Genomic DNA, 27957 nt, shown 5'->3' with positions numbered 1-27957 from the left:
TGTTAAGGAGAAAAAGCCCGAAAGGGCAGGAGTCCAGCTCAGGAGGTGGAGGAGCCTCACCCAGGTACAGGGAGGTCTGGAAGAGTTGGGTCTCTGCAAAGTGTTCATCCCTACAAAGTTTTTGCTTGATCAGGACTACAAAGAAAAAAAGAAAAAAAAAAAAAAGAAAAAAAAAAAAAATTCTCTTCCCAAGACTGCCCTAGCCCAGGGCATTTTCCCTGCCTTGGGAAGTGTTGCAAAATTGGAGCTTGCCCTGGAGGTATCTCTCACTAATAACTGGATATCCTGGTTTTGTGTAAGGACATAGGCAGGACCTTCCCACAGGTTCTTCTTTACCGCATGGGAAAAAAAACTCGAAACGCTGATTTCTGTTCCAGCATCCCCAGCATACTGCTGTGAAGGGCTGATTGCACACTCGAGGGGATCTTTTTCTGGAGCCATCCTCCCCAGCTCTGGGGCATCGCTCACCAACAGCTTCTAAGAAGTGTGGAATTTCAAAGGCAAAAACAAGCTTACTTTTAATATTTGCCCTCTGTACCTGACGTTTGGGTCACTTTCAGTTTTTTTTTTTTTTTTTTTTTTTCCCTGTAATAAAGAAGGCTAAAGCTTTCAAATTAGAAGCAAAGACTGAGAGCTGTGTGAGATGAGGCCTCTTTGAGCTCTCACCACCTGCCAGCCGGTTGCAAAGGGCTAAGGAATGGGCTGGTGAAAGGCAGGGTGCAGAAAATTACAGACCTGGCCTTGACAAGAGGTAGCACAAGCCTGATTACCACCTCAGCTTGACGCTGAGGCAAAGCTCACATGGGCTATAAGCCTCCAACCATGGTTTATTCATGTCAGTAGTGGAAAACTGCTTCAGCTACAAGATGTTGAGTAGCCCATGCTGTATTTACACAGCTCCTGGTATGTCTAATGTAGCTACACATCTTCTCCTTACTCCATCTTCTTCTTTCAGCATCGGGCCACCAACTCCCGTGGACAGCATGTGGCCCACAGCCCACAGTAGCTCAGTTCTGTGCTGGTGATAGTACTTGCTACTCCTTCAAAGAGAGATGAGGTGATAACAGAGTGGTTTTCCAAATTTTGAGACGTGAAGTTAAAAATGAAAATTGCATTGAGCAGGAATCAACAATATAAGGATTTCTTCCTCAGTAAGTTTGCTTCATTAAATACACAGCCTGCCTACACATACTCACCTACTTTGTTTCTGGGAAGGTCCTTTTCTGTCTTTTCTCTAAAACAAAGCATCTGCCAGAATGCACATAAATGCATCACTGAAGCTCCTGAAGAGAGGAGCAAGCTCTGTTTTCGATTCTCTGTATGCATTCTCCTTTTCCTACCCTTCCTTCTTGAGACTTCCCACTAATCAGCTCTTCAAGGGAGTCTTTATTCTCTGCCCAATTTTGCACAAAGGTATCAAAGGATTTTAACACATTAAAACTTGAAACCTCTTAAAGAAAGAAGATAATTTATCTCCTTCCTCCCTCTCTCCTTGTTGCTGGAGTTTCACACCTGGGAGCTTTTATAACTCAGTCTTTACACAGAGTATTTCTTTTTAAAAGTTACTCAGCCATCCTTATACACACAGAGTACATGTATATTCACACATAATTACTTGAAAAAAATACTTCCATCCTCCCTTCCAGCTTCTAAGAACAGAAATAAGAAACACCTTAAAATAACTGTAAATAATAAACCTTGTCATGCTAAACACTTCAAAGTGGAACAGCAAATATCTCAAGAAGCTGGGGGAACTACACATAATTATGAATTAGCTCTCAAAAACAGATACAGATGATCTGTCAGATAATTTTTCATTTCAAATAGATTTAAAAATACTATTCCCTGTGATCTGGTAGAAACAGTAACTGCTTACTGATAACTGCAGAGCAGTTATCAAACAAAGCCTGTGGAGCAGGAGCATGGCATGCCAAGCTGCTAAGAGGCACTTTATGCCTTAGCAGTACCTATGCAGAAGAACCCCACCTTTGCTGCCTCCCAGCAGGGCGCAGCCCCAGGGGAGGTAGTCTTCTAGTGACACTGCAAATGGGCAGAACTCTGGTGAAGCACATCTGGGGCCTCAGTGTTGGTCCTGACACCGCTCAGTGTCTACCTGCATCACACAAAACAAGCTCTGTACCCTTTGCTAGTTCTGAGACACACAGGTGGACAATGAGACACATGGAAGAGCTGTGGGACTATGAAATGGGGCTGGGGAAGAGAATGGATGACCATCTCTGATAGGGTGTCCAGGAGGAATTTTAGATGGCTCTGCCAGGGAAACATCCCTTGGAAGATGGCAGGCACCTAGTGCTGTAAGGACCTTGTAGAAAACCTGAAGTAGGACTTAATGGCGGAAGTCTTAGCCACCATGAAACACCCTGCAAGGGTCTTCCTGGTACAGAAAGTAGCAGCCTTAGGGCTGTGGGCTGATCTGTGCCACCATCTCCTTCCACTCCAGGATAGCCATTAAAGTCCAGGATGAAAATCCTCCTTTTCCTCCCTTCTTCACAGCAAAAAAACCCTTTCAAAACCAGGCTCCCCAGAAGGGGAACTGTGGAGCAGGGGCTCATGAGGAGAGACTGGGTAGCAAAGTTATCAGCTAACATGCCAGAATAGCTACAGAGAGCAGGCAATGAGTGGCCATCTCATGCCTGCAATAGAAAAGAAGAGCCCATAGGATATATCTGAAAGGAAAAGACGAAGTTTATTGCTTATTCCTTCAGTGTTCCGAATGGGGTGCTTATCTATGTTGCTGAAGGCCTGCACCAAGTGAAACAGTGGCATTGTGGCCTGCACACAAGCAGCCTTTGTATCCAGTGAGGGAGGGACAAGCCACTAACACGTGGTAATGAACTCAGAACCCAGAGTCGGTGGAGCACAGGTCCGGTGCTCTTCAGTCTTGGTGCTCAGCTTTGCACCCCTCGAAGGAGTAAAGCCTTCAGTACAGGTTGTAGTTATTTCCAGAGCTACAGCTGTGGGACCTGGGACAACAATGGCATCCTGCTTTCACAGCATGTGCAGACATAGTGTGCTATGTGCACAGGGAAGAGTGTGGAGCACTTGGCCTCAGAAAGCCAGCAGCCCTCATTTGAAAAGCTGCTGGGAACAAGCCTGTTTCACCAAGTCCAGTCACTTGGACTGTCTGCCCCTTCAGGACATCCTCACTTGCTTTAGTTTTTCTCTCTTCACCCCAGTGATTACAAATGAAGAGGAAAGCAAAGAACAGAGCAAAGAAATGAACCTGGAGAACAGCTGATAGCACTTTTGCTCAGCACAATGCACTCACATGGCAGGACACAGGTGCCTACAAAGAGAGGGGGCCTAGAACAACTTGATGCAAACAGTAGCCTTAAGCTACTCGTGTCAAAGTGTCCAAGAGAGTGCAATGGCTTTGAGGAATCATCCAGCAATGTCTCACGATCCCCTGCTACCTTCCTCATTAAACCTCGAACAAAGCTGCAGGGTGTGTTAGTGCACTCCAGCTAGGCTTTCCCATGGGGAGAAGGGAAAAGCTGGAGTCAAAGACAGTGCAAAGGGCTAGATTCAGTGCTAAGACTTGAAAATGGCAATAAAAGGAAAAAGCAGCAGTTGGAGGAGAAACAGTACAGACCCCCTTTTGTCAGCAAGTAACACACAAAATTTGGCATAGAATGCTGCTGAGATAGTAGTAAAGAGCAAGCAACAACAGCTTTCCCCCCCAAGTGTATATACCCTTTTCTCTGAAGGTTGAGCACTTCAGTGGCAGGGATAGTTGCCCAGCCAGCTCAGTGCATCAGAAACAGCCACTACAGGCTAGCAGGCCAGCTGGAAAGCAGGAAGTGCCTGGAGCAAGCTTTAGAGCCCTCCCAGCACTGGTGGCACAGACAGTTCCCCTAGGTTCCCAAGCTTGAACATGAGCATACCGAGAACTAAAAGGCAAGGGAGCATGATAGCAGGTTTTGTCGTCATAACTTTATGACTGGGATTTCAGTATTCCCATAAAGGGCAGGAAGAGTGGGGAAAAGCATGAAAGTGAACCCCTGGTGATCTCTCCTGATGTAGCTGAGCAAAGCCCAGGTATCTTCTAAATGCCACTTTAGGAGGACAATTCCCTCAGAAGCAAAGTTGAGCTCAGCTGGGGGGCAGGATGAACCCTTAGCAAGGAGACAAGTATTTTCAGTTTTTGCACCAAGGACTGTTCCTGTCTGAAATTAGGCCTAAAGACTTGCTGAAAAACCTTTTTGAAACATCTGCTACTCCTTACAGTATAAATTTTGGATTTGAGAGGTCTTTTAGGAGTGGGGTGGGTGTGGACATGACACATGGGGGAAGAGGGAACACACAGGGAGAATCTGCCTGTGAGAGACAACTTGTTCTGGCAGCAATAAAATCATGTGATCATAGGCAGGCCATAAAAACACCTGAATCATCCATAACCCTTTAGATATATCTATTTATCAATTATTCTTTCCAACATATTTCACTTCAGTATTGCACTGGTTTCAAGAGAAAAAGGCAGGCCAATATGCGGATGCTTCTTGTGGTTCTCCAGCCTGCATTTAATTAATTTTGAGTTGCTTTAAAAATAATTTAGGACAGTGCTTCCACAGCACACTGCTGAAGTATGACACAGTTCATGCTTTTGCTTCCCAGAACATGTGCAAAGCTCTCATCTCTGCCCGGCTGTTACCGAAAACCCCCACAACCCAGTCTCTGTACTGAGAGGAGGAAATCAAACATGAGACATTTCTTTTCCTCCCTGCCCACCCCTCCCCTTTCCAGCAATCCTTTTCCCTGTCACCTACTTCTGTTTAAAACTCCTTCAAACAAAGATGTTCATAGTTAATATGTCACATGAGGAAACCGTGCCAGCTCCTGCGATGGGCAGACAGCTGGGACTGGCTCTCCAAGTCACACCATTAGTCAGGGTGCTGACAGCTTCACATGCTGAACTTCTCACGTCAGGAAACAAAGTCACCAATGTGTTGTTTTTAATAAAATAATTGCTTTAATGCAGTATTTAAAATAATTTTTAACATCTGATCAATAAGATAACAGTACACAAATATGGAAAATGCTGCACTTTACATAAAAAGTAAAGCTAAGCATTTAATAATACAAAACAATTTTGCCCAATGCCATCAATATCTTGCAAACTATAGTCAAAGTACTGCTTTTCTTGTATATATATATATATGCTATATATACATATATAAATAATTTACAGCATTCATTTACTAGATTTGTTTACTACTGTTCCAACAAAAACCAACATAACCGATTCACAACTTTGTGAATTTGGTAACCATCTACAGTGGTTCTGACAGTGCAGAATAGTTGTGTGAATAGTTGCTTCAAGTTTTGAAGCAGCATGCCAAGTAACCCTAGGAAGCTTGTTTCTTGTCAAAGAAAAGAAAATTCAGCAGGAAGCCATTCAACAGTTGGTTAGAGCATGGTGCAAATAATGTTCTGTGATTGATCCCTGTACAGGCAGTTCACTTTAGAGTTGGACTTGATGATCCTTGGGGGGTGGGGTCCCTTCCAACTCAGGATATTCTGTGATTCTGTGAATGCAGTCAGTGTCTTTCCCACCAGTCCTGGGAAACAGCCATGCTATACAGCGCTGTGTCATGAAAGGCAACATGTTTGGAGCCTGGGGAGGAGGGTGACCCAGAGGGCTTTCCTTCCACCACAAGGCAGTCTTTACCAGCAAGTAGACAATCTTTGAACCTGTTCTAACAGTCTTTATAATCCAGAGTCCTCCTTCTCACTGAATGGGAACAAAGCAACTGTCTAAATACTTTCTATTTGAGAAGCTTCCCTGTTACACCACATTAAAGTATTAAAACAATATTCTAAAGCAGTGAATCCTGTGCTTTGCAAACACTGCTCCTCTCCAAGGAGAGTCTTCAGCTCCAGAGTTTCAATGCATCTTAACTTTTTCCTTTTTTGTAGTCAGAACAGGTTTTGTTAATATCTTTCCACATTTATGCTCAAGTTCAATGCTATTTTTTGTATCCAAAGAAAGACAAACTGTTTTTTCTGTTTACCCTCCCTTTTTAGGATCTTTTACTCATTTTATTTTTAGTAACTTCAAGTTTTCCATGACCATTCAAATATGCCCTAACTATACTGTGTGATGTACTTCAATCACAAGAATGACTGATTTGTCCTCCTTCCCTCAGTTCCTTTCTCAGAGGAAAGGCTGAGGGCAACTGAGGCAAAGTGTGGGGTAGAAAGGGCCCCTCATTCCTTTTGCTTACTACTTTGATCTCCACAAGTGAGCATCCAGTAGTAATTCTAAACCCAGAAAATTTAGGATGTTGAGTCACACAGGCAATACATTATTGTGTTTACTGGCTGCTGGTTCATGATTAAATACAGTTGCCATGCTCTGCTGTGCCATTATGATGATATTTGTTTCCCTAAATAAGATGGGGTTGGAAGGTGGCACTACACATAGAACAGATGTTGCAGACTCTGGAGTACTGAAGCAAGTGGCATACATTAACTAGGGACACTTATCAAGCCCTCAGAGCTTTTAAGACAGTTAAATGCAAGCAGAGAGGTGCTTATGTGTGCAGCTCAGTGTTTTCACTGGTTTACAGACAGATTTAAGCCAAGTATTATTAAAAACCTTATAGGTGCTAAGTTAGGTATTTAATAAAAATGTTTATCTGTAAACAAGAGTTATCCTTACAACGGATCATTTTCCAGAAACTGGAATTTCAAGACAGTGCAACAATGCTTCAGTGTTATCTTTGGCAGTAGACAGCACGGTGAAATGCAAGATTCAAATCACTTCAGAAGGGCACGGTACAAGCGTAGAGAATGCTTCATCTCCCTCTCTTGTTCCATGCAGAATATCAAGTCCCTGAGACAGACACGGGTTACTCTTGGACAGAGCATCTGCTTCGTAAGGCTGAAACCTGATGATCCAGCAATTCCATTGCCGTTCAAACCCTAAATAGAGGAGAGAGGAAGAAAAAACCCATCAGAAACATTAGGATTTCATGTAAATAGAAGTTTTAACTAAACTGGTTGGATTATACTGCCTACTTCTATAAAACTAGCCCACTGGTGTTCAGCTTTCCTCGTTGAAAACCAGCAACCCAAAAATCCTTGCAGATTAGATACTGAAAAAGACAAAGCAAGTGCTTGCCAGCTGATGGTTTATTTCAGTCAAAGCAACCACAAAGTTCTTTCTTCCTTTAAAACTATACTAATATGGTAAGATAAATAACTGCTGTTTCACTGAAGTCTGCTAAACAGACTTGCACTGAGAAAGGATCGGGCAGCTACGAAGAAGGTACTAACACAGTACCTATGCAGAATCCCAGGTTGTGCACAGCTCTTACTAGTGCTTGCTCCAGAGGTTTCCATCTCTTCATGAGGAAAACTGTCACTGTGAGTGCACCCTAACTTTGGAACATGGCCAGGAGAAACTCATCCCAGCCATCATCTGTGCTCTGTCCTTTAAGAGGGCAACACATACTCAGAGAAAGCATCCAGATATTCAGAACTCTGTATCTGAGCCTATCCACCTCAGTCAGCTGCCTTGCTTGGTTATGAAAATACAATTGGTAGGAGATGATGACATTTAGTAGTTTTACATTCAAGCTACTGGAATGAGCAACCCCCACGCTTTCCAAAATGCCCCAAGATTTATTATTAGGGGTGGGGAAGAGGAAGATTACCATGAGCTGCACAATAGACTGGCTACTTATCTTGGAGCCAATCTGTGCTGCACAGCCAGTCTCTTATCACTACTGGAGGGTTCTTGGTAATGAATGTAATTTGTACAAATACGAGTGCTCAGTCTCTGTAACTTCAGCAAGGCAATGCCTGCCAGCATCAACACCACTTGGAGATGGTGTTGCTTGGATGCAGTGTTAACTATATCAATTCTTACCCTAACACTCTGCAAGACTTCAGCAAAATGACTTTGCCCACTTTGCTTAGAGAAATATGTTTAAACTCCCCATTTATTAGAAATGACTATCAGTGCTGGACTACATATAGCAGCAAATGCTACTGTTTTTAGGGTGGAAGCATTGATATTTATTAAAAATATAAAGAGATTCACCAGAGAGCACAGGCTGGCCACAGAAAACCCAGGGCACATTGCAGAAATGGAAGCTGTATTTTTTTACAAGCAGCACGCAGGGTATTCAGCACCATTTCATTTGCTTTACAGTCAATACTATTAAACACTATGAAATGCCATCATTTGAAACTTTCAGTTTGTTAAATGGCTTGGAACAAATGTGTGCATGGGGAAGACTGCTGGCCACATTGCACAGAGGGCACTGCTGTCCTGGTAAGACACAAAAGGGTCACAGTTCAAGTTTGTCATATGACAACCCTGAAGGATCCAGGGAAAAGATAGCTCTGCAATGCAGCTGCCAGCACGGGTTGAAAAGGAGGTCAGTCCAACAGGATGCAGCAGAAGGCCCGAGGCAATGTTATAAATGAAACAAACCCCAAGGGTTTTCAGTAACCCAACAGCAATGTCCTTTATAATTCAAAGAACTTTATTGAGGTGAAAGTATTTTCTCTCTAAATAAGTCATTAGACTGGAAGTCTTACCTTTAAAAAGACACCAAACAAAGCCACCTCAATCCTGTTCACTCTTACAAAAAGGGAGACAGACGGCACAAATCACCCAGCCCTCTTTGGAAGCTGCTGTTGCTGCTGTAGCTGCAAGATGCTACAACAGAGCAGAAGCTGCTTGAGTTTGAGACAGAGTTATGGATGTGTTTATTCTTAAATTCCTACCCATCATGCCCAGTGCAGAGACATAAAGCGATATTACACATCCAAAGACAAAGCTTGTCCTGGGCCCCTGTTTACTGAGACAGCCATTCACAGTTCTAAGTTTCCCATAGCATCACTCTGGCTTATCAAAGCTACCGAGCACAGCATTTCAGGGGTCAGGGAGCTCTTTGACAACCAGCTGTAGCTCTTACCATAAGTTAGAACAAAGTGTCCTTCTCTCAAAGTACATGATGGTTTAAAATTAAAGAAGCCAACAGACAGCCTAGGTCATTCCAGTCCAGATAGGGACCATACTGGGGAACCCACTTTTAAGTGAATTTATGCAGTGCTGAGCACTATCTCCTGTTAGCTACAGTCTCCCACAGTTGTATTGAAACACTGTTTTTTCCTGGTTTTGTTTTGGAACTTAGACCAGGCAGCGGTCCAAGATCTGCACATCCAAAAGAACCATCACAGAGCCCTCTGTTAATGTCCAAGACTTTACTTATGAAATGCCCAGCTCTGAGCTCTCAAGCTGACACAAGGGACACTTTGGGGGAGGGTCCTCTGCTGCTCCACTTGAGCAAATTCCTATTGGGCAGGAGGTCAACTTTGTCTGGCCCATGGCCCTAGGCAATAATCCTCTCCTTTAGATCTCACATACCCCATCCTCAGAAGCACAAAATTTTTGAGACCTGAAAACCACCAGCTGACTCCTTGCTCCCAGACATCTCTATTATGCTCCTCCCATTCGGGCAGCAACCACTTGTGTCTTGCTGTTTTGGGGGATTCTTCACTGCTAGTCTTCAGCAAACCCTAAGATAGCTTTGTCCATTTCTAGGGGAAAAGTGCTGCTTTTCAACCAGGTCACAGACAAGTACAAAGATAAACAAATAGAAAATGCATCCCTGTAGAATCAATTCTAACAAAGGGTACTGCAAACAGCCTGCATCCCCCTTCTGCAATATCTAATTATTAGTGCTCTAACTAGCAACTTCTTTAACTTCTTTTTTTTCTCGTGCTTTTTTTTTTTTTTGTCACCTTGAAGTTCCTGCCTTTCAGTAAACCCTCACCACCCTGCCCTCCTTCCAAAAGGGAAATGACAGAGACACGCAGTCCAGGAGGGCCAACTACCAGTGTAGATTCTACCAGTCAGCCTGGGTATCACAGCTGACAGGCCCTGTTTGTAAGCCAGGTGAGGCACTACAGCAGTGTAACTGCACCACTGTAAACCACCCATCCCAGTACTGAGACAACAACTGGCTTAAAATCAGCCCCAGGAGGTCACAACAGCAGCAGTCCTGCTTTTGAACTATCCTCAGAATTGAGCCCAAATCAGCAAGTTTTCCACAGCAGCACACTGTCACCCTTAGAGCCTTTTATAAACACCTGACAGAGATCAATTACACTCACTTGGCAGCAGAACCCATTGTGGTGCTCCTGCTGTAGTCCCAAGCTGTTGAACAGCCAGTTTCATTCAGAGGTGCTCTGGAAACCTGTTTAAAGATCTCTAGAGCTCTCTCCAGTGGCTGGATGGAGAATGATATACCAATTCTCTGAGAAGGCAAGCGTGAAGTTAATACAGAGTCACCTTACTTCTAGTCTGCAAGGTATCTGGAGCTTGGCATCTGCAAGTTTGGATCATGGATACCAACAAGGATTTCAAAACTGCTCAGAGTTATTCTACAGGCCTTGACACAAAGCTCCTAGAGGTCTGCAAACCTCTCCCTCCCTACCAAGTTCCAGTCAGGTTCAGTGAGCTGCTCCTGGTGGAGTACACACTCCCTTCCCAAATTCAATGACTTCACACCAACCAAAATTCAAAATTTTAAACTCTTGGGAAGGAAACACTTTAAGGGAGAAAAGTACTCAGTCAAACATTCTAAAGTCAAGCAAAGAGTTCTCATTTCAATTTTTGGTGTGGCATAAACATATCACAGGCTCAGAGCCAAGATCCCGAGACAGCAAATTGTTATTGCAGCTCTGCTGCACATTATAAAAATACCACCAGCAAAAGGAAGCAAAGTCATGAGACACTTTTCAATGACTTTCCCAAACACTGAAAAATGACAGATGTGTGCAGCAGAGATGTGGTAAGAGCACCTAGTGAACTGAAGCAAAAGCTTCCAGCTTCAACCCCCATCTCTGTCATGTGTGGTTACACTGAGATCAGGGATATCTAGTGTTTGCTGTACTTGGTCTCCCCGCTGTAAAACAGAGGACACAGCCCTGTCTCATAGGAGGAAACAAGGGTTAAAAAACCATTAACACATTGTGTTCAAGCACTTACCTGAGTCTCCTCCAGCAGCCAGGGGGAAAGGAACAGACCCTGGCAAAATTTTGACCTTTTTGCTCGTACACATAAGTGCCTAATTTAGGCCAGAGAAAACAAGGTGAAAGAAGTTGATAGCAGTCTGGTGGTAAGCCAGCCTACTGATGCTGCCTATTCTAACAAACCTCAGTCTGACAGAAATACTCCCACGTTCACAACAATGAAGTATTAGATGACTTGGTATTTATAGGATTCTTTTTTAAAAATAAAGTTGGTTGTGTTAGGTTGGGATCTGGGGATTTTATTTTTTTTTTTAACCTTATAGAACATTAGCATAGCTCAAGCCAATGGCTGAAAGACTCAGATCTTTATATCCAGACTACTTCTTGTGTAGCTGAAAACAAATATGTATCTATGATGTTATCTGCAGCCTACAAAAAAGCCTCTCAGAGCTGTCAGATCTATATAATAGAAAACTCCATTCAATTACACATTTTTCTTCAGATATCATTGCAACATTCCTACAAGTCCTTTCAAATGTAGGCAACAACATGTTTTACATATTGAAACAAATTACTGTGAATGCAATGTCAGTTTATTCACTATTATGCCCAAGATTCATGTACGCATGTCACTTCTTATGGGTACATCAGATGCTTAATCTGTACCTGGAGGTAATGAATCCTATACAAATATGTCATGTTAGTTAACAGACAATTATTAAGCTGAAATTTTCTGGCTCTTTGCCACATCATTTTAAGCAATGTATTGTCAACTAAATTATAAATCTCTTGACCCTTCACATGTCATCAACATTTGTGCATTACCAATATGTTCAGCCTAAAGCTACAATGCAATTAGTCATTGAAATTGCAGATCTCTTTCACATATAAGAAGAATTAAGTTCATCTCTAGCACAGAGAAGGCACGATATGGGCCAATGAACTGTATTTCTGAAGTGTGTGAATGGCAGTTGAGAATATTTTTGCCTATTTACATGGGGAAAAATTCAGATCAAGTGTATAGGCTAGACTGACAGACTCCAGGAAATCCAGCGCAGAAACTGAAACTCTTTAGCTAACAGAGCTGTGCTTTGTTAGGTCTTAAAACAAGTAACTAAGATGCTGAAGACGTTTTATAATTGCAGTGACTTTTAGCTCCCTTCTTCCCCAAAGGTATGACCATGTCATAGACACTTCAGTTGTCCAAGAGCTTAAATAAAAACCAGAAATGTAAATCAAGAGTCTGCATACATCAAGCACATGCAAAGTAGAAAAAACCTCACCCTCCAGTATCACTTAATACCTATGGGCTGGGGGAAGGGGTGACAGAGACAGAAAGAGACACAGAGAAAGTGAGGAAAACCACTGAAGTGTAGAAACAGATTTATAGCCTTGTTATGAGCACCTACTTATATGTAAGTAGCCCAATTTGAGGTGATTGCTTTTAAATTAATTTTATGTAGCTTCTCAGAAAATACTTTAGCAGACTATCATGTACCCATGCCAAAGACCAGACAGTGGCCTCATTGCACAGGGAGCTATCATTTGCTACAGAGCCAATTCATGCCATTAAATTCACACTTAGACACACTCACGTCCTTAACACCAATACTGAAGCTGATGAATTGTGCTAGTGTGTTCCCTCATCAGAAGAGTTTATGGCCCAGAAGAGTGGCAGTAGCTTCTACAGTTACCACTTATAAGAGCATAAACTCCTTCTGGAATAAAAAATAAAATAAAATAAGCCATTGGATTGTCACACACAAGAAAAAACAAATCATGTCTCTTCCCCAATCACTTGGAAGAGCTGGGTTTACTTCCATTCTGCAGAAAGGACTTGTTGCTCAAAGGCTTAGTTCTTCCTCAGTCAAACTGAAGAACATTTCCAAAGCTTAAACAAGCACCGTATACAGAATATGTTGAATCAACGTGCATACCAGCATCCCAAAGTTGTAAAGCAAGAAGGGTAAGTTCTGTTAACAATGATCAGATGTTGCAGACACAAGAGAAGATGACAAGCTCATTTCCTCCACCCACAGTCAATACTAAAAATGGAACAATGACCACTGTGGTAAACAAGGCATTTCCATTTTTGCTTGCCAAACTTCTTTGCAGAAGGAGAATGCAAGTGTGGACTGCTGTATTAGATGTGCACAGCCCTGGAAGTATCACATTATTTCAAGTATGTTGGCCAGGGCTAGGAGTTCAACAGAAAGGGAGTATTTGAATGGCTCTGCACTGACCACAGCTGCATGATTTACTTATGTAGCAACTACTTGCATAGTTTGTTTCCACAGCAAAGCCAGACTATCTGTGACAAGGCAAGACCCACACTTATTAACAGAGCAGCCAATCTGGGCAGGGGACAGAACAGACACAAGCAGGATCTGGAAAGAGGAATTTCCTTTGCCATTGGATCTCGCAAATTGAAAGAAAAGACACGAGATATATACCCCTGAGTCAGTCAGTGGAACCAGCGTGGAAGAAAGCAAGTGAAGAACTCAGCACCAATAGCACTTTGGGGCAGGAGAGACTGCATCACTTCTAAGTACTTAAGGTGTTATCATGGAGCCAGAAAAGTAGCGCAAAGCAAGTGTTCCACCCCAAAAAATTACACAGAAGTACTGGTTTTCCTATACAAAGTAGAAGAAGGGCTCAACCACAGCATTCAGATGACAACCGTAAGTGTAACAGCCAGTCTTCTGAGTCTACTTTCAGAAACATGTGCAGACGTCTTTCCTCTCTGGTCCATGATTTTGCAGAAATACACAGCTTTTGGTTCAAGGCCAAAGATGACCTTGCACCCAAGACACATCTGAATAGAACGAAAGAAAGTTTAAGGACTCAGAACTGTAGTCTTCAAATTCCAGTTACAGTGGAAATGAGAAAAAGCTGTTTCCAAAATGGCTTTGTCAACAGAAAAGCAGTAAAACTTAACAAAAAATATAAAAAATCCTTGACTATTTATCAGCACTGAAAACATTATGGGGTGTGTTACCAACCAGTAAAAGCTATGAAACAGAACAAAGAATTGGGAAAATGAGTCTGTGGTTTCAAGTTTACTTTTTTCTTATTTGTTTTAGAAGTGTCCTCCCTTCCCAAGATGAGTTAGTTTTCAATTCTTCCTACCCTTTAATTCATTACTGTTTACCACATGCCCTCAAACTAGGGGAGGAGGAGAGGTGGGTAACAAATGCACAAACCCCAAGACACATATAAATGAAATCCAAAGGCCTCTCCTATTCATTGTTTCCAAAAGTGTCCAGAGGGATAAGAATGAGAGAAATGAAGATATTGCCACCTCTGGATTACAAGTAGCACCAATTAACACATTTTCACAACAGAGGGATTTTCTTACCAAGGCTTTCTCAAATTGCTTTCTGAACAATACCATTCAAATGTTAAGTTGCAGTAAAGAGAACATGCAAAACTACCCAAACTAGTGTTTCCAACAAGAAAGGAAAAAGAATTCCCATTACACTGATGTCTTTTCTTTCTTTTATTTTTAATTAGGCCTAGAGCATTAGCCTTATTTTTTCATTGCATGATCATCATGGATTTGTTACTACTGCTATTTTAACTTTAGAGATACATAAGCAATCATGGCAATATATAGATTTTTCTTTTTATATTGCTTTTAGGTCCAAATTAGTTGACAGGCACTCCTCTGAACAAGAGCCTCTTTCTGTACTTGTTACACTATGAGGTGATGGCAAGCAGGCTTCCAGCTGGAAAGCACATGGTTGTGTCACCACATGTTCTAGTTACCACATTAAAATGACCCATAACAGGTCTCCTGGAAAGACCCAAGTAAAGCACAATTTCAGACATCAAAATAAGATGAACGTGCAGGAATCATGTGCTCAAGTATCTTGGGAAGAACACTTTTCAGAAGAGGAGCAAAACCCAGTGCTAGAGTGTAGAGAAATAGAAAACCTTGGGCTGAAGAATCATCCCAGTTAAACACAGATACTTCTTTTTGGATAAGTTAGCATACCATGCTCCCTAAAATGCTGGTTTGAGCCCTTCACATTTACTGCAACAGATCCAACCAATCCAGTCTGCTGAACTGAACTTTCCCAGTATCCATTACGTTTTGGTACTGAATAAAGAAAGGCAAATATATGACAAATTTGCTTACAGAGTTTCACTTTTTTAATACGTACTGTAACTGATTATTTCTTCCCTGTCTGCCCAAATACATTAGGGCTTTGGTTTGCATCAATAATTGCTTGAAACAATTCCTTTCCTTTAATTATTGCAGTAGGCAACCATAAAAAGAAGCTGCACAGAGCTGACACGGCCATAGAAGACACAAACATTGTACAAAGAACATTATCTAAAGAAAGTTGAAGTCGTAGTTAAAAATCTTAATCCAATTAGCATCAGTGATTTCACTCAATAATGTTAAATATCATTCATATTTAGGAATAACTTCTTCCATCATACATGTCTACCAAGTTATTAGCCTTTAAAAATAATAATAATAAAAAAAGAATGTCTCAGGAGTATTGTGCACAGATTTACTTGCCATTGCACAGTCTAGAAGTTCTGACATTTAAGATTATTTGAGAGTAAAGCTCTCTGTATTTTGTCTGTATTTGCAATTTGAAATGAAAAAGCACATCCTGCCTGTTTAAATTATTCTCAGACAGGTTGCCCAAAAAGATGATTCTAAAGATGCCCAAATGTGTATCAGCCTAAGGCCATATTGTACTTGCTTTCAGTTTCAAAGACCTCCTTTCATCTCTGAAGAATGGAATGTTGTTTACTGCTCAGGATGTTTTGCCATGTTATCATGAATGTATTACAAATGTTCTGCTTCTTGAACTAGAGAGTGTTTGTCAAAACCATTCTTTATTCTACATAAGAAGTCTTAAGCCTTTTATAAATCCTGCTCAGATATATTGGGACACTTAAAAACATTTAAATCTAAACATCCTTCTTAAGGATTGCTATCCTGCATAATTTCACAAAATATTAAAAAAAAAAGGTCTGAAGAGAAATGCTTTCCAGTAGCACGAGCCTAAGAACTAGGCACTGGAATGTGAGCTTGCATGCAAGAAACAAAAATGGTTCCACTGTCAGAATTACTTTCACCTACTGCCCTAACAAATCAGTCTATATAGCAACCATATGAGAAGCTTAAATGAGAAGCTTTTACTTGCTTAAAATACAGCACGTAAATTTGTGACAATGGAATGTTATCAAGGTTTATGGTCAGTTTTAGGCGTGTCGTGTCCACATTCTTTTAAAGTGGCAAAGTAAATAATGGATAACCAGCTTTCAACAGCAACACTGTTATCTGTCTCGCTTTGGCATAATCTCATGAAGCTTTTAATAAAGCAGACATACCAGAGATTATGAGAAATAACTGAAAAGTACTTAACAGGCAGACTTGTTAAATATTCAGAAACAAATCCGACAATAATTACAGAAAACCACTATGAAGAACAGGAATAGTTACCCGATAGAAGCTTGGGGGAAGATGAGAAAAGGATGGGGAAAACTGTTCTTGTGCTAGACAGATTTTTTCAAGTTTTTCCAGTGGTATTTAAAAAAAATAATAACCATACATTTAGCTTCATGTGAAAGTGCATTAAAAAACTTCAAAGAAGAGAAGAAAAACTGCTCAAAAGCTGTGAAGGCTGCTCTCCGCAGCTTGTTTAGAGAAAGACTGCTGCCCTTCACTTGTGGTTAACAGGGAGCATTCAAAGACCTAATTCTGTATCCATGTCAGGGAAAAAATGAGCTTAAAATTCACTGAAACAGCTCTATCTCATCTGCTTAGCGAGGCCTCTTGTCACAGTCCAGATGAAGAAAAAACTATGGGACAGTTGCCACCACTGTCTCAGTTACAATGCAAATAACCGAGGACAAGGTCCTCTCAGACTCTGCTATGCTAAAATGACAAAGTATTTTCAATCCTACCATCTATTTAAGCTTCCCAGACAACAAGAATGAAAAAGACTGAAGATTCATCAGAAAGAACAACTTTACCACCATTGCCTCCACACAAGAGTTACTTTCCAGGCTCCTGATCATTGTGGTTATGTCAGGCCAACCAGACTTTCACTTGAGCGGTATCGAGGCTTCATGATAGAGAGGCAAAACTTGCTGTAACACCAATTTCTCCCATCTCCAGCAAAGATGATGACCTCTAACAGAAGTAGGCTGTCAGTCTCCTCAGGACTTCTGCAGTCACAAAAGCTTCCCAGGTACTGGGAACTGTTACTCTTCAGCACATTGAGAGATTTGCTCAGAAAAGGTTTGTTAAAAGCACTTTCAGTATTCAATTTGAGCCACAGAAGATGGTCAGGCTCATTGACCATTCAATGGTCAAGCTTTACTGACTTACTTACTGCTTTTTGGGAGAACCTAGCCAAGGTGAACTCACAGAATATTTGAGAAGAGTCCCTATGCATTGTGCATGGATTAATGTCTACAGTCAAATGTCAAATCGAGAACCATTTCCACAAGTATCCAAACCAGGAACTGTGAGTTCACCTGAGGGGCCATGACAACTACCCAGTGTGGAAAGCCACCACAGCTTGGTTACTCTCCACTACAGACAGGAATTTCTCTGAGTCATCATTTCATTTAGTCCTTTACACACAGCGCTCTTTCCTTTAACACAAAATTACACACTCCCATCAAATTTGCCAGAAACAATCCTTTCAAGCACCTAACACACAAACTAGGTTTCCTACAGAATGCAACAAACCATTTTGTATGAGGGAACTCACACTTCTTCCTACAGGGAAAGATAAATGCAATTAATTCAGTATGAAGATGTAACACAATGCAAGTCATTGCAAGCCAGGTTTGTACCTCGAGCCCAGATCCAATGTTCAGTGAATCCAATGGTCTTTTCTTCCTTGGTCCAATGGCTGCCAAAGCTGTGAGGTTGGCTTCTCTTTGTTGCATCTGTGCTAATTCCAGCTGTTGCATCTAATTTAAAAAGAAAAAACCTACATTAATTATGATACACATTATGTTCAAGGTTCTTTTTAGAGCTGTTTCAGATGGCTCTGTAGCTCCTACAGAAACAATGTGTTTCACAGCATCTCTCCCCTCTTTCTGGTCACTTCTGACAAACACCAGTACTCAGTCATGCTTGGAGCCCTATGGACAGCACTGTTTAACTAACACCTTTTATGGAGACCACACTGTGGTATCAATGCAGCCTTAACACGAGCCTTGCAGCTGCTTCCTTACCTCATAAGGTTTGTTGTTTCTGGTTAATGAAAAATCTTGGTCTGAACTGGTTTATGAAGCTGGATTAGTATTAAAAAATTGAAGTTAGCAGGTTATGTGACCTGGTTTTATTCTTATTTCAAAATCTCAATTCCTGACAGCACAAACAAGATACCAAATTTCCTCTATCACCTGAACTCAGCACTTAATACTGCCTTTGTGAAACATTGTACTACCCATTATAACAGGATGCTGCTAGTTGACTGCTAGTCTTTCTTTTCCCAGTACATATTTGAATGTTCAGGAACATCTGAAGCAAGGTAGAGATACACTGCATGTTTATTTTCACTCACCTCCAAAACTGTTGAACACTAAGAAATCATTAGAAACAACCTTCACTTGGGTTAGGTAAACTTGGGATGGGATAGAAGCCCACAGTAAAGAGCATTAAAAAAAAAAAAAAAGTTTTATCCTTGTATTTTGAGATATGTTCTGTTCAATAACTATCCATTCTAGCTGCTCTGGAGCTCAACCCAGTCAGGTCTGCTGACAGACTTACTGTCTGCAGACCTTGCTAACACAATCACACTGCTTCCAGATGCAGTAGCTGTCCAACTTGGAGCATGGGTGGAGAAGGAAGGTTTTCCAAACATAAACCTCTGGGTGATGTCAACCCTGGGATGGTCTCACATGCAACTAGTACAGCTCTGTAGCCCTTGTCCTCCCCATTCCCAGGACTTAGATGATTGTTCACATGGGGATTCTCTGCATGGATGTGTGTGCGTGTCTTAAAAACATTGAAGTACAACCATACCATGTGCAGGAAAGCATCCAAATCTCCCCCATCATAAACCCAATGAATTACCTGGATTTCCTCACCCAGTCAACAAGATATCTTGCTTACCAAGCTTGTAACACTCTCTGATTTTGGTTGCTTTTCAGCTCTCAGAGATCCCACTTGGAGAGAGAAGAGCAGCTGATAACAACTGAGCTTGCAGCCCCTACATGGTGTAAATCCCCTACTTGCTACCACTTAAATAAAGAAGAATCCAGTGAAATACTTTGGGGCTCATGGGGGGTGTTTTGGGGGAGAGAGACTTTGGCTGGGTAGTTTCAGGGTGGGTGGGGTTACAAGCCTTACTTTACATATCTAAGTAGACTTTAGCGATGGTGGCAGCTTCACATCAGGTACTGCAGCAACTAGGCTATTTAAATAAAAACAGTATTTCAGGGCAAGATTCTTGAAAGGACAGTGTTCCCTGGAAGACTCACACTGCTCAAGGTTTTCCAGCAGAAATCAGGGAAAGTGAGATTTTAACAAATATGTTGAGAATAAAGTTTATGGGGGTTTGTATGTTTCAGTTTTGAAAACAGCACTATTTGCAAGTCATCTTTGATCACCCAATGTAGGCTTTTATTGTAGTAGTACTTCTTCACACAGTAGTATTTCTTCAAAGCCAGATACCATCATTCACTTACCATATACACTATTCTTGCTTTTGTGTGCAGTGTACACAATAAAAACCTTATTTATCAAAATTCACTCAATTCAGTTGTTTTTATCCAAATATACAGGATTGCTTTCAATAATACTTTACAGACTATAAACTTTCAAACTACTAGTATTTTGCAATTGTCAGAGGTTGACTTTAGCCACCTTAAGTAGCATAAAATGTTTAAGATAAATTTTCCTTTAATCTCATATATAGATTAAATCTCGTATCTTTATATTCAGTAACACACTCCAGCCAGAGATGGGGAAAGGTGAAAATAAATTAAAATAAAAATTTGAAACTTTGCAAACTGTGAAAGATTGAGGCAGGGAGGAGCAATAAAATGCCTAGAATAAGTGTTAAATCTCAGCAATAAAATGCTGAGATTTTTGGCAGAGGCAGGTGCTAACTTCCAGCCTCAGCTGCCCAGGCTTCCAACACCTGGAGCCACTCATCCTTACAGCAGCTATGGAGCATCCCTGCAGAAGTAGAGCAGGCAGTCCTTCCTGCCAGCAGGATAGTTCAGTCATCACAATGGTCATGTGTACATGTGTCATGTCTTCTTGCCATGAGAAGGGGCATTGCAACATGCCACGCACACAGCACCCCTCTGAGGAAAGATTAAATTCCTAAAGGCTCCAGTGAAAGAGAAAACCAGAAGGGGAAAGATGATTTGCTTTAATTTAGGAACCATTGCACCCAAAGTAAAATGACTTTTAAAACCATTAAACTTAAGACAAAGCAAAACAAACGAAAGCCTTTATTAGTCTAATCATATGCTTCCATCCCTGGGAACCACTGGAAAACACATCCCCATTCCCTCTCCACCCAAAAAACACACACCAACCAGCATTACTGCAGTTAGACTTGTCAAAAACGTGTGTCTGCTGAACACCTCTGGCCTGAAGCAGCATTGAAATAAGCCCCTCTCTCCTTTTTACAGCTGCTGTAGATGGGCAGCCGTGGTCAAGTGTAAGGACAAAAGGCAGAGCTATGAATTAAACACCAAGAGGGATTTGGGTTGGCATCAGCATGTGGTGGAGAGGACTGGGCAAACTGAGGCTCTCATGGTGGAGCATCAGGATGCTGCTCTGGTTGAGGACTGGGCAGTGCCTTGGCACCATCCCCATGGAATTCTAGAGACCAAGCGTGCTGCTGGCACAGACACGCTGCAGGAAGGAGCAATGCTGCTGGAGGGCAGTGCTGGCAGAGGTAACAAAGGAGAGGATGACAGGGAGACTCTATAAAAAAGATGTGCTTTCTAGATACAGAACTGATGCATCTTTGACCACGCAGTTCCCAAGACAATGCCGGAATCACACATCATTACCAACATCTGCTCTCTCTGATACGTTTTCCACCTCCTAGCTAGTCAAAGGATTTTTCAAATCATAGAGCATCTCACCAGGGGTTTGGAGCAAAAGAAAAAAAAAATCATAGTCTTGTTGCATTGTATACATCTCAGGGATTTTTCTGAGAACATAATTAAGACAAATGAATTTAAACACTCAATTTCTATAATGGATTCAACAGATCCCCATTAAGCGATATGGCCAGGCATCCAAATTACCCTGCTGAAGCCAGCAAAATCATCTTTTCATCGAGTTTTGTTCCATTAAAAATTGCACATTAAAGGCCTAAACATTGTGTGAGCAGTTAAAAGCACAGGAGAAAAGACAAGCAGATAATGTCAAGGGATACTCGAGGATACTGGCTGGCTAACTGTGGCCAGATTTTCCTAAACAAGATTAGGAAAGAGCAAGAGGTGACTGTGTGGAGTCAAATCTTTCTTTAACAGTTAGTTTTGTAGCACGTAAGTTAGGGAAGAAAGATCACTGCATAAGGGTCAGTAAAAGTAGTACATACACTTTATTAAAATATAACACAGAGAAGCTGCACAGTTTCCCTTCTACAGGTCAGTTTTATTAACGTTGGTGTCTTTGAGTACGATAGGATACAAAGAGAACTGTCACACCCAGGTGAAATCATACCATCATCCTTATCTTGACAACAGATTGATCTTCCTTGAAGACTGAAGTGTGTGATGGCAATTCCAGAGGAGCAGGAGGGAGCTGCACCATACACTGGACCCCCAAACCAGCAGGCTGCCCCTCAACCCGACCTACATCATCTGCTGAAAGATGCTGCTCTTCCATCACAACACAAGAACCCAACACATGCTCTATTCAAAATCTGTTCCCCAAGAAGGGCAATAAGAGGGGATGGGTTCCAGGCAAGGGGCAAATGAATGTTCATGCTTCCTTACCCCCCGATGCTTCCCCATTTCACATATGCTAAGAATTGCAGTACAAAGAGTTCTAAAAACCTGTGTATAAAGATCAAATTGCTATGAAAACGTCTCCGTCTCAGAACTTGTAAAATAGTCTTTGTTGCTGCTGGCCTTTTTAATAATAAAAATAGGGTTTAAAGTCTGGTCTTGCAGCAAGCAGGAATCTCTAGGGTGACACAATAACCATTTTAGTTAATCTGACCTGCAGCAGAAATCAGGAAATAAGGTACGTTTTAAAGTCCTTCCTTATAGTGAAATGGCATTTGCAGCATGGCTGTAATCACACAAAATGAAAGGTTTTAAAATTGACCTCTCTGTTCTTCACTCAATCCTCTGAGGAAAGTATTTTTTTCCTGCTCACAGAAACTCTCTCACGTCTCATACACCACATTGCAGAAAATACGCAAAATCTATTTTTACTGTTACACCAATGACATTTTTGAGGCACTTTAATATTAAAAAATAAATTTCAAGTTGTATAAGAAGACAAGAAGTACTTCAGATATAAGATGCTGAAACTTTTACTTAAAGCAATACTGCAGATTGGTTTTAAACTCTTTTGCTTACGAAGTACATGATAATGTGGTTGCCTGCCTTATCAGAGCCTCAATAATGCAAGTTATGCAAATCTCATGGCTTTCCCTAAAGAGAAAGAATCCCTTAAACACAACTGATGAAAAGTATACACTGCTACAAATAAAGTCAACTAATTCACAGCAGCTAATCCATGATGTGTACAGCAGAGGGTGGCTGTATTATCAGAGGTGGGAAAAAAAAAGAGTGTTATCTAGCTGAATACAAGTACACCTTGGAAAAAGAGTAGATTAAAGTCTTCGTGTCTGGCCACAAAGTCCCCAGGACAGGATTCAGATATTTGATATAACCTTTCATAGAGGACAAAGTACACGAAACATTTGCTCTCTAGATCCTCAAAAAACGGTTTTACCAGGGAAGGTTTTTCTACAGGTGGAGATGAGATCACCTGTCTTAGCCAGGGCTCACAGAGCAGTAACAGGACTGAGGTTAAAGAAAAGCCAGACAGGCGGCCCTTGTCCAGCAGATGACATGCCAGCATCGTGCTGGCACGAGAAATTCATACCACTGTCTGCTTCTGCAGGCACTTCAATATACAAAGTACTAGGAAACAAATCTGAGGAGCAGAGAAAAGAAATCTCTCTTCATTTGAACGCTAGAACTTATGCCTGGGGGAAAAAAAAAAAAAGCCAAAAAATTGTCTTGGCAATGCAATAACAAATAAATACAGCCCCATGGATGTAAATGAGCACAGAAAAAATGCTGGCAAGACAGATGTGGCTAAACACCACAATTCTGGACTTAGTTATAATTAATATAAGAGAAAGACTTAAAAGTACATGTACAAGATACTGGGTTTAATATTAAGTAAAAAGTGGGGATGTCTCCACATACGACATTACAGGCAGATAGAGTACAGGACAGATTAAATAAATATTTAAACTAACAGAAGAACTGGCAGGAAAGGAAACCAGGGAAGGCTGAAGACAACTTAATGTATGCCTAAGGGTTATGTGTGCTATCCAGCAATAAGTACATCAGGAGTAATAAAAGCACTAAAGTAGATGAACAAGAATTTTTATAAGACTTGTGGGGGGGAAAGAAAGGAATATAGGCATACAAAAGAGACAGAAGCTCCCAACACTATCAGCTTCCTCAATAAAGAAACTAAACAATAAATTAACAAATAGTAAAAGTCATAGTCAGTCAAAGAAACTGTGACCAAATTTCAATGTCTACCTTCTTCTAGCTCACATCTGTGAAGGAGAAACTTCAGGACCCATCTGAGCCTTTTACTGCCCTTTACTGTGTATTTTTAAAGAACTAAACACTGAGATACCTTTTTAGTGGGTCCACTTATCCCACTGAAATGACTTTTCTCTTTTTTGTATCCATTCTCTCTTTTTGACCAGCTTTTTCAAGCAAGGTTTCACTGGGTTTCATTATGTCCTCTGTTTAGTGCTTTGAAAGTTGTCTACTGCTCTCAGTCACTTCTCTCTTCATTGTCTTTGGAAGAAAGAACTGCAATTTTTTTCACATTCCCTTTAAGCATTTTAAGGAACTTGAGAAGAAAATGAAAAATAAACCTTAAAATCTGCTTTCAATCCCAAGCCTCTCACACTGGTTGTCATAAAGCTCAATGAGCATTACTGCCTCCAGCCTCTACCTTTCCTATACAAAATTTTCTGCCCTACAGGTTGAACGCGGCTGAATAGCAGACTTCTCATATGGGGGACATTCTCTGAGGAAAACTGACACTTGGAGGCTGCATATTTAAACATTTACCATCCTCTCCTCTTGCCTATAATGCAATTTCTCTTCTTGCAATTGCTTCCTTTCAAACTGTTTTAATTAGCCATACAATTAGTTTCCACTGACTTTTCCCTCTGTTGTAATTTAGATTTAACAGCAGAAAGGCAGAATAGCATGCACTGGTTTGAAATGCAGCCCTGACTTATAACAGAGCTGTTTGTAATACTGTAGATTTCTTTCAGGTTAATAACCCACATACCTGCTTCAGTGGCAGAATACTCCCTACTGTGGCTGTGAGCCCCAAGACCAGGTGCTTTGCCTCTCTAAAAGGGTGCAATTAAATGTTCTGGAGAACAACAGGAGGTTTTTCTAGAATACCCATGAAGTAATCCCATAGGAGCAGGGGAAAAAAAATTGGTATTCTGAGTTGATATTTCAATATGTAATTAACTCTACATGAGGTAAAAATCCAGGACACAGTGACTTCCTGACCCCTTATTTTGCCCACTCTTGGTAAGAATTTCCAGTATGTTGGAGTGTGCATTTCCTTTTGCACATTTTTTTTTTGTTTGCTTAGCTATTATTGATACATTTCTGTGTTTCCTGGGACATTTGGAACATGATTTCCCCTGTGCAGTCCCATCAGCTTGCCTTACTTGGAGGCCCAGGGAAGTTCTTGGGTGTCTGGCATCCAGAATCAAGCTCTCTACGTGCCTTCAGACACTGCTTAGGCTAACTGTGCTGCAAGGACAAGAAACAAGACTACAGCACCCCACACCAATGAAACATATTCCACAGGTTTTGTTTCAGATGCTATCACTTAGGAGAAGACTGTTCAATGACCATCAGCAGGCAGGTTTGTCCATCTCATCATACAGTCCACCCAACTCTTCCTGGCAGACAACTCTCTGGATCTTCATTATCATTTTCTTTTTGTACTTTCAGCCCTAAATTTTCCTCTATTAGCAAATTTCTAATCCAAGGCCATACTTACAACCAGTTTTATGTTCTCTTTCTCACAGACAAACGGAGAAAAGGCTATTTGCAAATCCAAGAACATGCTTAATGGAGTTTGGGGAGGTGGGGCTGTTTTTCACTAAAGATAGCTGTTGCCATCTTTCAGGCAAACGGCTTCTGGGTATTAGATGCAGTGTCTCAGCTGCTCTTTTTTTACATTCCTTCAAAACACCAATATAAGTGTCCCAAACAGGCATTCGGTTTGCTTTGCAGCTAGCCCAATAATCTAACACATTGTGGAATTTCTATGCCTGACTTTCTACAAGACTTGTAACACACCGAATCTCTGAGATTGCCCTTTGTAAGTTTTAAGGCTACATTGCAGTTAATAAAATTTATGTCTCTTTGATTATCGTGGTTTGTTATTTTGTTTTTCAAAGCATGCAGAAGCAGGTAAGAAACACTACAGAACAATAAAGATAATAAAAATAAAGTAATTAAGCAGAAGCTTTTAGGCTGCCATTGAAGGCTCATAAAAAAAGCCAATTGATAACTATGAGATCTTATTTTGTTTGCAGCAACCTGTACTTGCTTTTTTGAGAGGTTAACTTCTGCCCTGCCACAAGAGTGGTCTTAAATAATTTGAACCATTGGGTCCAGAAGACTAGACAGAGAAGCAGCACAAGAGGAAAAAGAAAACAAACAGCTTGAAAATGTGAGTTGGAGGTGGTAGGGCAAGCAGCAAAGAATCAAGTTACAGTAACTTGTTACCTGAGAGTGAGAGGAAATAAGGGAGTTAGAAGATTATATGAAACAGGAAAAAAAGATGGTAAATGTTGAAAAGATACTACAGAACAACTCAAATTCAGTCATTACTATGTAAGACCAAGAATGTATGGAAACATGCTGGCTCTTTGATGTTTTCTATAGGGGTTGTTTTGTCTCTACAAAAACCCTAGGGTTTGCCGTTTTCCTTGCAGTCAGCTGACACTAAAGGTGTTGAATTTTCTCAGCATCTCATCTACTGCCATCTTGTATCTGTGTCAAAAAATGCACGAGTGAATCAAGCAGGCAGGAGCAAGGAGTGGGAAGATCTGTGCAGTCCCAAGTGAACAGAGCTCCTGAGAGATCAAGGAATGGGGCAGGCAGATCTGCTTCCCTCAGGTGCTTGCTGCACACACTCCTTCCCTAGCACCAGATGCAGCTGCTCCCCTTCATGCGCTGACAGGCGCCACAAGGTGACACAAGGTAAGAGCAGGAATAAAGGCGGCTGCTGTGGAAATAAGCAAAGATGCTCTCATTAAAATACCTCTTCACCTGCTCAACCACAAGCAGGTATCTTGCCCAAATACATTCTGAGAGGTTTGCCCAGGCTCAGCCTTAAGCTTCCTGAAGCTGTAGTACAAAAGCACACTCTTGAAGAGGATGGACAGAAGTACAAAGAAACTGGGAAAAATTCCTTCACCAAAAGGTTTGTCAAGCACTTGAACAGGCTGTCCTAGGAAGCAGTTGAGTCACCATCCTTGGAGGGATCTAAAAAATATTTAGATGTGGCACTTAACACAGTTTAGTGATGGCTCAAGACTTGGCAGTGTTGGGTTAACAGTTGGGTGATCTTAGAGGTCTTAGAGGTCTTTTCCAAACTAAACAATTCTAAGGGATCAGAGTTTATATTTAGAATTATAGTACACACTGTTTAATACTGACATTTTTACAGGTCTTCTGCAATGAACTGTTCATATGGCTGGCTTGCACATTTGACAGTATCCTACACCTACTCAGTTTAGGAAAGCTCATTTCAGGAAAGGGGAAGAAGCCACAGATAAACCATAAATACAGCAGCAAGAATCACACTGACTGAACATTTTCTTTGTAACTGGAAGCACTATAGAAAGTAGAACAGGAAACAGCAGAAATCACCTAAAAAAAGTTAGGGTTTAATAGTGCAAACATCATGGACAATGAGAGGACTGCATCCTCTCAGCTTGAAGAGGCAGATAAAGCAGAATGAAAAACAGGGGTAATTTACCCAGACTGCAGGAACACCACTGCACAAAGAGCTGGTCCGTGAGGAGAGCAAGGACAAAATTCTTGAGTGCACAAAGCAGCAGCTTGGGGCAAGCCTTGCAGCTGTCTCAGAAGGAATGTGCACTTTCCATAGGTATTAAAATCTGCTGAAACAGGTGAAAGAGGGAAATAAATACAGACTTAATTCATGGCAAGCTACATAGGCTAAGAATATAGGAAAGTAAATGTCTTAGCATAGGGGAAGTTTGAGGCAATAGGTCATGCAAAAAGGGATGAAAAGGTCACAGCAATTATCTATAGCCTTTTGGATAAAAGAATCCACTGCAGAGTCTCTGGATGTACTTCCAGCAATGTTAAGATGTTGCTTCCAGCTACTGGATGACAGCACATCCTGGATTTATAAGTATTCATTGTCAGGATGTACACCCTGTATTTTGGGAAACTTTGCTTTAGAACATGCTACAGTGCCATTACTCCACACCCTCTTCCTTCTCCCAGGGGGTCACCATCAACATACAAAAGACAGCTTTGAGGAAGGCAGGTCCATATTAATTCTTAAAGAACTATAAGCAGACAATCAGATCAGGCTTTCCGGCAGATACTTGAGTGGAATGACCTGGAAAGGATCTGATTCCAGATGACAGAGGCATCAAAGTTTCCAAGTTTGGTTCCTTAGGAGCAGACTATAACCAC

General features: G+C 41.2%; 1 protein-coding gene across 1 annotated transcript in view; it reads right to left on the bottom strand.

The window, feature by feature from the left end:
• Positions 1-5021: 5021 nt before the first annotated feature.
• Positions 5022-27957, bottom strand: part of TAF4B (TATA-box binding protein associated factor 4b) — a 71423-nt gene continuing 48487 nt past the window's right edge. The window contains 2 exon segments of the mRNA XM_041477801.1: positions 5022-6945; positions 17845-17964. Of these exon segments, the coding sequence (XP_041333735.1) occupies positions 6781-6945; positions 17845-17964 (285 nt within the window). The 3' untranslated portion in view covers positions 5022-6780.

Source organism: Pyrgilauda ruficollis, unplaced genomic scaffold (assembly GCF_017590135.1).
Source record: "Pyrgilauda ruficollis isolate IOZ18807 unplaced genomic scaffold, ASM1759013v1 scaffold41, whole genome shotgun sequence".
Classification (NCBI taxonomy): domain Eukaryota; kingdom Metazoa; phylum Chordata; class Aves; order Passeriformes; family Passeridae; genus Pyrgilauda; species Pyrgilauda ruficollis.
The sequence above is the reverse complement of the archived record's forward strand: the minus strand, read 5'-3'. Positions and strand labels throughout refer to the sequence as shown.